The sequence below is a fragment of the Theropithecus gelada genome, chromosome 12, assembly GCF_003255815.1.
Source record: "Theropithecus gelada isolate Dixy chromosome 12, Tgel_1.0, whole genome shotgun sequence".
Lineage (NCBI taxonomy): Eukaryota > Metazoa > Chordata > Mammalia > Primates > Cercopithecidae > Theropithecus > Theropithecus gelada.
Window position 1 is genome coordinate 47,769,676 of NC_037680.1, and position 12,362 is coordinate 47,782,037.

The following is a 12,362-nucleotide window of genomic DNA, read 5'->3' on the forward strand; positions in this document are numbered from 1 at the left end:
TCTCCTGCCTCAGCCTCCCGAGTAGCTGGGACTACAGGCGCCCGCCACCTCGCCCGGCTAAGTTTTCGTATTTTTTAGTAGAGACGGGGTTTCACCGTGTCAGCCAGGATGGTCTCGATCTCCTGACCTCGTGATCCGCCCGTCTCGGCCTCCCAAAGTGCTGGGATTACAGGCTTGAGCCACTGCGCCCGGCCGACAATGGGGTTTTCTAAATATACAATCATGTCATCTGCACAGAGGGACAATTTGATTTCCTCTTTTCCTAATTGAATACCCTTTATTTCTTTCTCCTGCCTGATTGTCCTGGCCAGAACTTCCAACACTATGTTGAATAGGAGTGGTGAGAGGGGGCATCCCTGTCTTGTGCCAGTTTTCAAAGGGAATGCTTCCGGTTTTAGCCCATTCAGTATGATATTGGCTGTGGGTTTGTCATAAATAGCTCTTATTATTTTGAGATATGTCCCATCAATACCAAATTTATTGAGAGTTTTTAGCATGAAGGGCTGCTGAATTTTGTCAAAGTCTTTTCTACATCTATTGAGATAATCATGTGGTTTTTGTCTTTGGTTCTGTTTATATGATGGATTACATTTGATTTGCATATGTTGAACCAGCCTTGCATCCCAGGGATGAAGCCCAGTTGATCATGGTGGATAAACTTTTTGATGTGCTGCTGGATTCGGTTTGCCAGTGTTTTATTGAGGATTTTTGCATCAATGTTCGTGAGGGATATTGGTCTAAAATTCTCGTTTTTTGTTGTGTCTCTGCCAAGCTTTGGTATCAAGATGATGCTGGCCTCATAAAATGAGTTAGGGAGGAGTTCCTCTTTTTCTATTGATTGGAATAGTTTCAGAAGGAATGGTACCAGCTCCTCTTGGTACCTCTGGTAGAACTCGACTGTGAATCCGTCTGGTCCTGGACTTTTTTTTGTTGGTAGGCTATTAATTATTGCCTCAATTTCAGAGCCTGTTATTGGTCTATTCAGGGATTCAACTTCTTCCTGGTTTAGTCTTGGGAGGGTGTATGTGTCCAGGAATTTATCCATTTCTTCTAGATTTTCTAGTTGATTTTCATATAGGTGATCATAGTATTCTCTGATGGCAGTTTGTATTTCTGTGGGATCGGTGGTGATATCCCCTTTATCATTTTTTATTGAGTCTATTTGATTCTTCTCTTTTCTTCTTTATTAGTCTTGATAGCAGTCTATCAGTTTTGTTGATCATTTCAAAAAACCAGCTGCTGGATTCATTGATTTTTTTGAAGGGTTTTTTGTGTCTCTATCTCCTTCAGTTCTGCTCTGATCTTAGTTATTTCTTGCCTTCTGCTAGCTTTTGAATGTGTTTGCTCTTGTCTCTCTAGTTCTTTTAATTGTGATGTTAGGGTGTCAATTTTAGATCTTTCCTGCTTTCTCTTGTGGGCATTTAGTGCTATAAATTTCCCTCTACACACTGCTTTAAATGTGTCCCAGAGATTCTGTTATGTTGTGTCTTTGTTCTCATTGGTTTCAAAGAACATCTTTATTTCTGCTTTCATTTTGTTATGTACCCAGTAGTCACTCAGGAGCAGGTTGTTCAGTTTCCATGTAGTTGAGTGGTTTTGAGTGAGTTTCTTAATCCTGAATTCTAGTTTGATTGCACTGTGGCCTGAGAGACAGTTTGTTAAAATTTCTGTTCTTTTACATTTGCTGAGGAGTGCTTTACTTCCAACTATGTGGTCAATTTTGGAATAACTGTGATGTGGTGCTGAGAAGAACGTATATTCTGTTGATTTGGGGTAGAGAGTTCTGTAGATGTCTATTAGGGCCGCTTAGTGCAGAGCTAAGTGTAATTCCTGGATGTCCTTGTTAATTTTCTGTCTCGTTGATCTGTCTAATGTTGACAGTGGGGTGTTAAAGTCTCCCATTATTATTGTGTGGGAGTCTAAGTCTCTTTGTACATCTCTAAGGACTTGCTTTATGAATTTGGGTGCTCCTGTATTGGGTGCATATATATTTAGGATAGTTAGCTCTTCTTGTTGAATTGATCCCTTTACTATTATGTAATGGCCTTCTTTGCCTCTTTTGATCTTTGATGGTTTAAAGTCTGTTTTATCAGAGACTAGGATTGCAACCCCTGCTTTTTTTTGTTTGTTTGTTTTCCATTTGCTTGGTAGATCTTCCTCTTTCCCTTTATTTTGAGCCTATGTGTGTCTCTGCATGTGAGATGGGTCTCCTGAATACAGCACACCGATGGGTCTTGACTCTTTATCCGATTTGCCAGTCTGCGTCTTTTAATTGGAGCATTTAGCCCATTTACATTTAAGGTTAATATTGTTATGTGTGAATTTGATCCTGTCATTATGATGTTAGCTGGTTATTTTGTTCGTTAGTTGATGTAGTTTCTTCCTAGCATCAATGGTGTTTACAATTTGGAATGTTTTTGCAGTGGCTGGTATCAGTTGTTCCTTTCCACGTTTAGTGCTTCCTTCAGGAGCTCTTGTAAGGCACGCCTGGTGGTGACAAAATCTCTCAGCATTTGCTTGTCTGTAAAGGATTTTATTTCTCCTTCACTTATGAAGCTTAGTTTGGCTGGATATGAAATTCTGGGTTGAAAATTATTTTCTTTAAGAATGTTGAAAATTGGCCCCCACTGTCTTCTGGCTTGTAGAGTTTCTGCTGAGAGATCTGCTGTTAGTCTGATGGGCTTCCCTTTGTGGGTAACCCAACCTTTCTCTCTAGCTGCCCTTAACATTTTTTCCTCCATTTCAACTTTGGTGAATCTGAAAATTCTGTGTCTTAGAGTTGCTCTTCTTGAGGAGTATCTTTGTCGCGTTCTCTGTATTTCCTGAATTTAAATGTTGGCCTGCCTTGCTAGGTTGTGGAAGTTATCCTAGAGAATATCCTGAAGAGTGTTTTCCAACTTGGTTCCATTCTCCACATCACTTTCAGGTACACCAATAAGACGTAGGTTTAGTCTTTTCACATAGTTCCATATTTCTTGGAGGCTTTGTTCATTTCTTTTTACTTTTTTTCCTCTAAACTTCTCTTCTCACTTCATTTCATTCATTTGATCTTCAATCACTGATACCCTTTTTTCCAGTTGATCGAATCGGCTACTGAAGCTTGTGTATGTGTCACGTAGTTCTCATGCCATGGTTTTCAGCTCCATCAGGTCATTTAAGGTCTTCTCTATGCTGTTTATTCTAGTTAGCCATTCGTCTAAACTTTTTTCAAGGTTTTTAGCTTCTTTGCGATGGGTTCAAACATCCTCCTTTAGCTCAGAGAAGCTTCTAATTACCGATCTTCTGCAGCCTTCTTCTCTCAACTTGTCAAAGTAATTCTCCGTCCAGCTTTGTTCCGTTGCTGGCGAGGAGCTGTGTTCCTTTGAAGCAGAAGAGGCACTCTGATTTTTAGAATTTTCAGCTTTTCTGCTCTGGTTTCTCCCCATCTTTGTGGTTTTATCTACCTTTGGTCTTTGATGATAGTGACATACAGATGGGGTTTTGGTGTGGATGTCCTTTCTGTTTGTTAGTTTTCCTTCTAACAGTCAGGACCCTCAGCTGCAGGTCTGTTGGAGTTTGCGGGAGGTCCACTCCGGACCCTGTTTGCCTGGGTATCACCAGCGGAGGCTGCAGAACAGCAAATATTGCAGAACGGCAAATGTTGCTGTCTGATTGTTCCTCTGGAGGCTTCATCTCAGAGGGACACCCGGCCATATGAGGTGTCAGTCAGCCCCTACTGGGAGGTGCCTCCCAGTTAGGCTACTCAGGGTTCAGGGACCCACTTGAGGAGGCAGTCTGTCCGTTCTCAGATCTCAAACTCCATGCTGGGAGAACCACTACTGTCTTCATAGCTGTCAGACAGGGACGTTTAAGTCTGCAGAAGTTTCTGCTGCCTTTTGTTCAGCTATGCCCTGCCCCCAGAGGTGGAATCTACAGAGGCAGGCAGGTCTCCTTGAACTGCGGTGGGCTCCACCCAGTTTGAGTTTCCCGGCTGCTTTGTTAACCTACTCAAGCCTCAGCAATGGCGGGCACCCCTCCCCCAGCCTCACTGCCGCATTGCAGTTGGATCTCAGACTGCTGTGCTAGCAATGAGTGAGACTCCATGGGTGTGGGACCCTCCAAGCCAGGTGCAGGATATAATCTCCTGGTGTGCCATTTGCTAAGACCGTTGGAAAAGCACAGTATTAGGGTGGGAGTGACCTGATTTTCCAGGTGCCGTCTGTCACGGCTTCCCTTGGCTAGGAAAGGGAATTCACTGACCCCTTGCGCTTCCTGGGTGAGGTGATGCCTCTCCCTGCTTTAGCTTACGCTCTGTGGGCTGCACCCACTGTCCGACAAGCCCCAGTGAGATGAACCTGGTACCTCAGTTGGAAATGCAGAAATCACCCATCTTCTGCGTTGCTCATGCTGAGAGCTGTAGACTGGAGCTGTTCCTATTCGGCCATCTTGGAACTGCACCTATTTGTCTTTTCTTCATGCTAGAAACATTTATTCTCTTCTAGCTTTTTTTTTTTTTTTTGGAGACAGTCACCCAGGCTGAAGTGCAATGGTGTGATCTTGACTCACTGCAACCTCCGCCTCCTGGGTTCAAGTGATTCTCCTGCCTCAGCCTCCCAAGTAGCCGGGACTACAGGTGTGTGCCACCAGACCTGGCTAATTTTATATTTTTGGTAGAGATGGGGTTTCACTATGTTGGCCAGGCTGGTCTTGAACTCCTGATCTCAGGTGATCCCCTCACCTTGGGCTCCCAAAGTGCTGGGATTATAGGCATATGCCACCTCATCCGGCCTCTTCTAGCTATTTTGAAATGTTCAGTAAATTATTGTGAACTAGTCACCCTACTGATCCATTGAACATGAGGTCTTATTCCTTCTATCTAACTGTATATTTGTACCCATTAATCAATCTCTCTTCACCTCCCACCCCTTCCCGGCCTCTGGTAATTACCAATCTATTCTCTATTTTCATAACATCCACTGTTTTAGCTCCCACATATGGATGAGAACATGCAATATTTGTCTTTCTGTGCTTGACTTATTTAACTTAACATAAGGACTTCCAGTTCCTCCATGTTGCTGCAAATGATAAGATTTCATTCTTTTTTTATGGCTGAATAATATTCCATTGTGTATATATACCACATTTTCTTTATCCATTCATCCATCTGGAACAGGAAATGATGCCCACTTTTACCACTTTAATTTAACATAATACCAGAAGTCCTGGCCAGAGAAATCAGGCAAGAGAAAGAAAGAAAGTGTAGCCAAGTTGGAAAGGAAGAAGTCAAATTAGCCTTGTTCAAAGACAATTTTTTTTTTTTTTTTTGAGACAGGGTCTCACTGTGTCACCCAGGCTGCAGTGCAGTGGTGCAAAGGTGATCTTGGCTCACTACAACCTCTGCATCCTGGGTTCAAGCGATTCTCCCACCTCAGCCTTCTGAGTAGCTGGGACTACAGGGATGCACCACCACTCCTGGCTAATTTTTTGTATTTTTAGTAGAGATAAGGTTTTGCCATGTTGGCCAGGCTGGTCTTGAACTCCTGGCCTCAAGTGATCTGCCCACCCTGGCCCCCCAAAGTTCTGGGATTACAGGCGTGAGCCACTGTGCCCAGTCCACAATATGATCTTATACTTAGAAAAACCCAAAGACTACCAAAACACTGTTAGAACTGATACATTTAGTAAAATTGCAGGATACAAAATAAACACACAAAAATCAGTAGCACTTAAATATGCCAACAGTGAACAATCTGAAAAAGAAATCAAGAAAGTAATCCCATTTCCAATAGCTACAAAGAATATAAGATACCTAGAAAACAATTTAATCAGAGACGTGAAAGATCTATACAAGGAAAACTATAAAACATTCATAAAAGAAATTAAAGAGGACATTAAAAAATGGGAAGATATTCCATGCTGATGGGTCCAAATAATTAATATTGTTAAAATGACAACTCTACCCAAAGCAATTTATAGATTCAATGGAATCCCAATCAAAATACCTATGATATTCTTCACAGAAATAGAAAACAAAATAACAAAATCCTGAAATTTTTTTCTTTTTCTTTTTTTTTTTTTTTTGAGACAGGTTCTCACTCTGTCACCCAGTCTGGAGTACAGTGGCACAATGACAGCTTACTGCAGCCTCAAACTCCCGAGTTCAAATGATCCTCCAGCTGTAGCCCCATGAGTAGCTGGGACTACAGGCGCATGACCACAACACTTGTTTTCTGTAGAGACAGGTTTTTGCCATATTGCCCAAGCTGGTCTTGAACTCCTGGGCTCAAGCAGTCCTTCAGTCTAGGTTTCCCAAAATGCTGGGATTACAAGTGTGAGCCACTTGTGCCTGGCCCCTACAATTTTTATAGAACCACAAAAGATCCAGAATAGCCAAAGCAATCCTGAGCAAAATGGACAAAGCTGAGGCCAGGTGTGGTGGCTCACACCTGTAATCCCAGCACTTTGGGAGGCAGAGGTGAGCAGATCACCTGAGGTCAGGAGTTCAAGACCAGCTTGGCCAACATGGCAAAATCCTATCTCTACTAAAAATACAAAAATTAGCTGGGTGTGGTGGTGGGCACCTGTAATCCCAGCTACTTGGGAGGCTGAGACAGGAAAATTGCTTGAGCCTGGGAGGCAGAGGTTGCAGTGAGCCGAGAGTCGTGCCATTGCATTCCAGCCTGAGCAACAGAGAAAAACTCCGTCTCCAAAAAAAAAAAAAAAGCTGGAGGCATCTGACTTAAAAACATATTACAAAGCTACAGTAACCAAATTGGCATGGTACTGGCATAAAAACAGACACATTGACTGATGGAAGAGAATAGAGAACCCAAATATAAATCCATGCATTTACAACCAACCCATTTTTGACAAAGGTATCAAGTACATACAATGGGGAAAGGACAGTCTCTTCAATAAATGGTGCTGGGAAAACTGGAAAACTATAAGCAGAAGAATGAAACTAGGCTCTCATTTACTATATACAAAAATCAAATCAAAATGGACTACAGACTTAAATCTATGACCTGAAACTATGAAACTACTAGAAGAAAACATTGGGGGAAATGCTCCAGGACATTGGAGCATTTTTATTTGTCTATTTTGTCATTTGTCAAAAGATTTCAAAAGCAAAACCAAGCAAAGCAAAAATAGAAAATGGGATTATGTCACGCTAACAAGTGCCTGTACAGCAAAGAAACAATGAACAAAGTGAAGAGACAACCCACAGAATGGAAGAAAATATTTGCAAACTACCCATTTGACAAGGGATTAATGACTGGAGTATATTAAGGAGCTCAAACAACTCAATAGCCAAAAAAAAAAAAAAAAAAAAAAATCAGATTTAAAAATGTGCAAGGTTGGGGCAGTGGTTCACTCCCATAACACCAGCACTTTGGGAGGATGAGGAGTTTCAGACCAACCTGGGCTGAGGTGGGAGGATCACCTGATCCCGGGCAAATTAAAGCTGCAGTGAGCCATGATCTCATCACTGTACTCCAGACTGGGCAACAAGACCCTGTCTCAAAAAAAAAAAAAAAAAAAAGCAAAAGATCTGAATAGATATTTCTCAAAAGAAGACGTACAAATGGCCAACAGCTATATGAAAAAATGCTCAATATCACTAATCATCAGAGAAATGCAAATCAAAACCACAATGAGATATCATCTCACCTCAGCTAAAATGGCATACATCAAAAAGACATGGAATAATGAATGGATGCTGGTGAGGATGTGGAAAAAGGAGAACCTTCATACACTATTGGTGGGAATGTAAATTAGTATGACCGCTATGGAAAATAGTGTGGAGTTTCCTCAAAAAACTAAAAATAGAACTACCATATCATCTAGCAATGCCACTGCTGGGTATTTATCCAAAAGAAAGGACATCAGTATATCAAAGAGATAACTGCACTCCCATGTCTACTGCAGCTCTATTCATAGCAGCCATAACATGGAATGAACATTTCCTGTTTTTTTTTTTTTTTTTCTGAGACGGAGTCTCGCTCTGTTGCCTGGCTGGAGTACAGTGGCGCGATCTTGGCTCACTGAAACCTCTGCCTCCCGAGTTCAAGTGATTATCCTGCCTCAGCCTCCTAAGTAGCTGGGACTACAGGCATGCGCCACCACGCCCAGCTAATCTTTGTTATTTTTAGTAGAGACATGGTTTCACCATGTTGGCCAGGATGGTCTCAATCTCTTGACCTCATGATCTGCCCACCTCGGTCACCCAAAGTGCTGGGATTACAGGTGTGAGCTATAGCGCCCGGCTCTTGAGTTTTTTTCATGGTAGCATAGGCCAAGTTTTAAAAAGCCATTTATGAAGGTTGACAAGGCTTTACCTAAATTAAACTCAAATATAAAGGCCTTCAAGAAAACTGCCTTCAATCCTTACTGAAACTTTATATTTATCCTAAAACTTCAGCACCATTTTGATGTGACTTTATCTTCTTTGCTCAAAGTTTATAAATTTGTTCAAAGATCCTAGGAAGTGAAATGCATAATAGCATAGTAATAGCAGCATAGCAAGTGGAAAAGTTTAAAATTATGTTTTCATATTTTGTTTGAAATGCCACCCATGTGTATATCTCCCAGAAAAAGCAATAATATGACTACTCAAAGACCCAATTATAGGGTGAATACAAATTTCATTAACTTTGGTCCCACTACACTGGAAGAACTGGGAATTTTACCAAATGGAACAAGAGGAGGAAATCAGGAGAGGCTAAGAACTCTCAGAAGCAATGACATGAGGAGGAGGAAAAGTGACTAAAGCTCTGGCTCTAGGAGCTACAGCATACAGTTGGCTACCTTGCTCTTTGAGAAGGACTCGCACAGCTGAGTTGTCCTTTACTTTTTTTCTGGCTGCTACTTCTTCTTCCTTAGACCACTGCATGTGATCCCTATTAAACAAATAAAAATAAAAAGATTGTAAAATATGCTTTATCATTGAAGAAGACAGAAAATGGTGACAGGGAACCACATCTTTCATTCTAGATTAGCTGAAGACAAATGATACAGACTAATTCCACATGGAATGAATACATTTTGTGTCAGATATTCCTACTGATAGCGCTGGTACAACCCTGGAACTCCTACGATTCTTCTGTTTAAATCTGGTTGTGCTGCAAGCCCCAACTACCTCTGGGAAATGGCTGCTAAAGTAATGTCCTCAGAACACCCTGGTGTATGACTATTTGGGTGCTGGTATGGTTTGCTGGTTTTTACTCTAAGGCTAAATTTATTTGCCTTTTTGTTAATTTATGAACAGAACATTCTTCAGTAGTTTTTAAATGCTCCTCTTACAACACTTGTAATCTAACACTTTGCTGTCAAAGAGATGAAAGTTTAAAAATGTTTTGTACTTAGCCTGCAATTTTTAAAGTAACTTTAGATTTATTTTTCTTATTAGCTACTTTAAATTCTGTAAAAGGATTCATTTGCATTTAAGTGATAGAGTACTTGATATAGCATGTGAAAAGGTCACCTTTCTAAGTTCTGGCACTTTCTATAAGTATTTTTAGTTTCAGAATCTACTCTCCCTATGTGAGAAGATATTTTCTGCTGCAAAAAAAAATGTCTTTCTTGGAATAGAAGCAACAACTGTATGCAAGAAAGGTAATTTTTTTTGTTTTGTTTTCACAAAGTTTGCATTTTTTTTGCAATAGGTTAGACTCTAGGTAAAGCAATTTCCTGGAATAAACCAGGAATAATTTTTTATCACTAAACAATAAAAAAATTACATACCCCATATTCAAGTTGCATGTAGCCTAAAAGAAAAACCTCTAACACTATTATTATATGATATATGTAGTCACCTGACTGATGACAAGGGATAAATTATACAGTTCTTGAAAGTGCATCATGCTGTGACCGACTAACACTGAGCAGTCAGCATGATCATAATAATAATAATAATAATAATAATTACCATCATTTATTTATTACATATCAGGTATTGTAATAAGGACATTGCATACATATGTCTTATTTAATCCTTTCAAAAATTCTTTGGTAGGGTTATAATCATGCCCACTTTGCATAGTGGCTAACAGAAATGTAATAACTTACTCAAGGTTATATAGCCAGGAAGTGGCAGAAACAGAATTCACCTAGGTTTGTGTCACTTAAAAGTCCATCTTCTCAACTATTAGTCTATTATTTTCTACCATGGCAGTGGGGGACACAGAGAGACTTAAGATGTAATGTTTGCCCATCTTGGGTTTATATTCTGCTAGTACAGGCAAGTAAACAATAAGTAAATGATAATACAGTGGAGCATGCATGGCTAGCACCTGATGAAGGGGAGTGCAGCCAATTAATGCAGCTGGGGCAAATAGGAAGACTTGAGAGAAGGTAGGTTTGGGCTCAGGTTAGGAGGAAAAGTGGTGGAGCAAATTCATGTCACTCAGAAGCTGACAATACAGACAGTGCATACAGGGAACAGTTAAAAGAAACTCCATTTTGACTGGTTCTCTTGGACTACTGCAGATGAAGTTGGGAGCTGGATAATGGTCAGATTTCAGAGGATCTTAAATGTGGGGCTGAACAGTTAAGTAGTGTGCAAGACACAATGAAGTGGGGATGGACTGGAGGAAAAGCGACCAATTAGACTGTTGGAATGGTCTAGGAGTAATGAGTCCCAGGACTAAAGTGGTAGCAATGGAGAACAGGAAGGAAAGGGGGAGAGGGAGACACTGAAAACACTGAAATTAAGACCTAGAGATTAACTAGATATTGGAGAGAAGTGTAAGAGTTATGAATGATTCCAAGGTCTTAAAACTGAGTATCTAGGAAAGTGGGGGTAACAATGACAGAATGTGGAGTTGCATTGGGTGGAATGATGATAAGCATGGTACTATTTTAAGTAATGCTTATACAATCAGATATGAGAGGGTATATTCCAGTGACCTGGCTATAAATACTGAAGGTGAGAAACAGTTTTCCTTAACTAACTAACTAACTAACTAACTAAATAAATAAATCAAAACTGGTATGCTGCAGTCTCCAGGAAACGTGAATGAGAATGTTTTCAGAGTTTCATAGATAAAAGTTTAACCGCCAGTATTTAAATAAAACTCAATCATGTACAAGCCAAATAATCATAAACAGCTTTGTCTCTTGCTTTAACAAATGAGATTAGATTAGGTTTTTTTTTTTTTCTTTGACTTATTTTGACTTACTTTAACATATGCGAGCAATCACATACAAATTGGGGCTGGCAACTATACTTTAAATTCTGTATATATTAAATATACTATATTGAATACAATTACACGACAGTTGTGAAATTAAAGGCAACAAGTTATTTATTGAAAAAATAGTATTTCTAAGGTTAGGGATGAGTTTTCCATCTACAAATTTCTACCACATATAGGAAAGAAAATAGAACAATCTATTTCCCTGGCAAGAATCAAGCTGTAAGACAATAAGAGTATATGTGGTCTTCCACTTTAAGCATTTAAGCTTTTAGTTTAACTTGCTATTTCTTAAGTATTTAATAGATACAGTTATTTTTTAACTGTAACTTCCTTACCCTGTTCTTTATGTTACTTCATTTTCTTAACTGCTAAGTGAGGGGAATATTAAATCCTAAGTTCCTGCAGAACAGATTTTTTTTTACACTACAGTTACAGAATCCCCACAGAAACCTATAAAATGTTCCTACTGTATTTATGGGGACTTCCTCCAGCCCTGCTGCTTTATGGCAGTTCTTTATTTTGGAGGAACTGGATTCATGTATCCCAAAACCCAACAGCTGGCAATAAGAATCATACAACTTTTTATTAGTAATAATACAACTACAATAGAATTTAAGCATAGAAACAAATAATAAACAAACTGAAAATAATCAAGTATTTAACAGCAACAAAAACCAAAGGAAAAAAGTGGTTTATAGAGTTTGACCAATAAATTGTACTTCTGGGAACTTACTGAAATGAAGTAACTCAAAAGAACTAAGAAATTCTGTACAGGGAAATATTTGTATGAAGATATTCACTGGAACACTAAATATAATATTAGTAGCAAAAAATGAGAAACAACTTCAGTGATAGGGAAATGAAAAAATTATAGTAAATCAAAGGAATATTATGCAGACATTAAGATAATAAATATGACTATTACATGACAATATGGAAAAGTATTTATAAAATAACATGAGGTTAAAAAAGTAGATCCCCAAATTTTATGTATATATCTCTTTTTTTTTTTTTTTTAGATGGAGTTGCTCTGTTGCCCAGGCTGGAGTACAATTGCACAATCTTGGCTCACTGCAACCTCTGCCTCCTGTGTTCAAGCGATTCTCCTGCCTCAGCCTCCCGAGTAGCTGGGATTACAGGCATGTGCCCCCACGCCCAGCTAATTTTTGTATTTTTAGTAGAGAT

At 39.6% G+C, this 12,362-nt stretch overlaps 1 protein-coding gene across 4 annotated transcripts in view; it reads right to left on the reverse strand.

Moving 5' to 3' along the window:
- The window catches only part of METTL8 (methyltransferase like 8), a 102,339-nt gene that overhangs the window by 28,750 nt on the left and 61,227 nt on the right, over positions 1-12,362 (reverse strand). For all 4 annotated transcript variants that reach the window (XM_025405338.1, XM_025405336.1, XM_025405335.1 and 1 more), the window contains one exon: positions 8,788-8,879. In XM_025405338.1, coding sequence (XP_025261123.1) covers positions 8,788-8,879 — 92 coding nt within the window. The remainder of the gene's footprint in view (positions 1-8,787; positions 8,880-12,362) is intronic.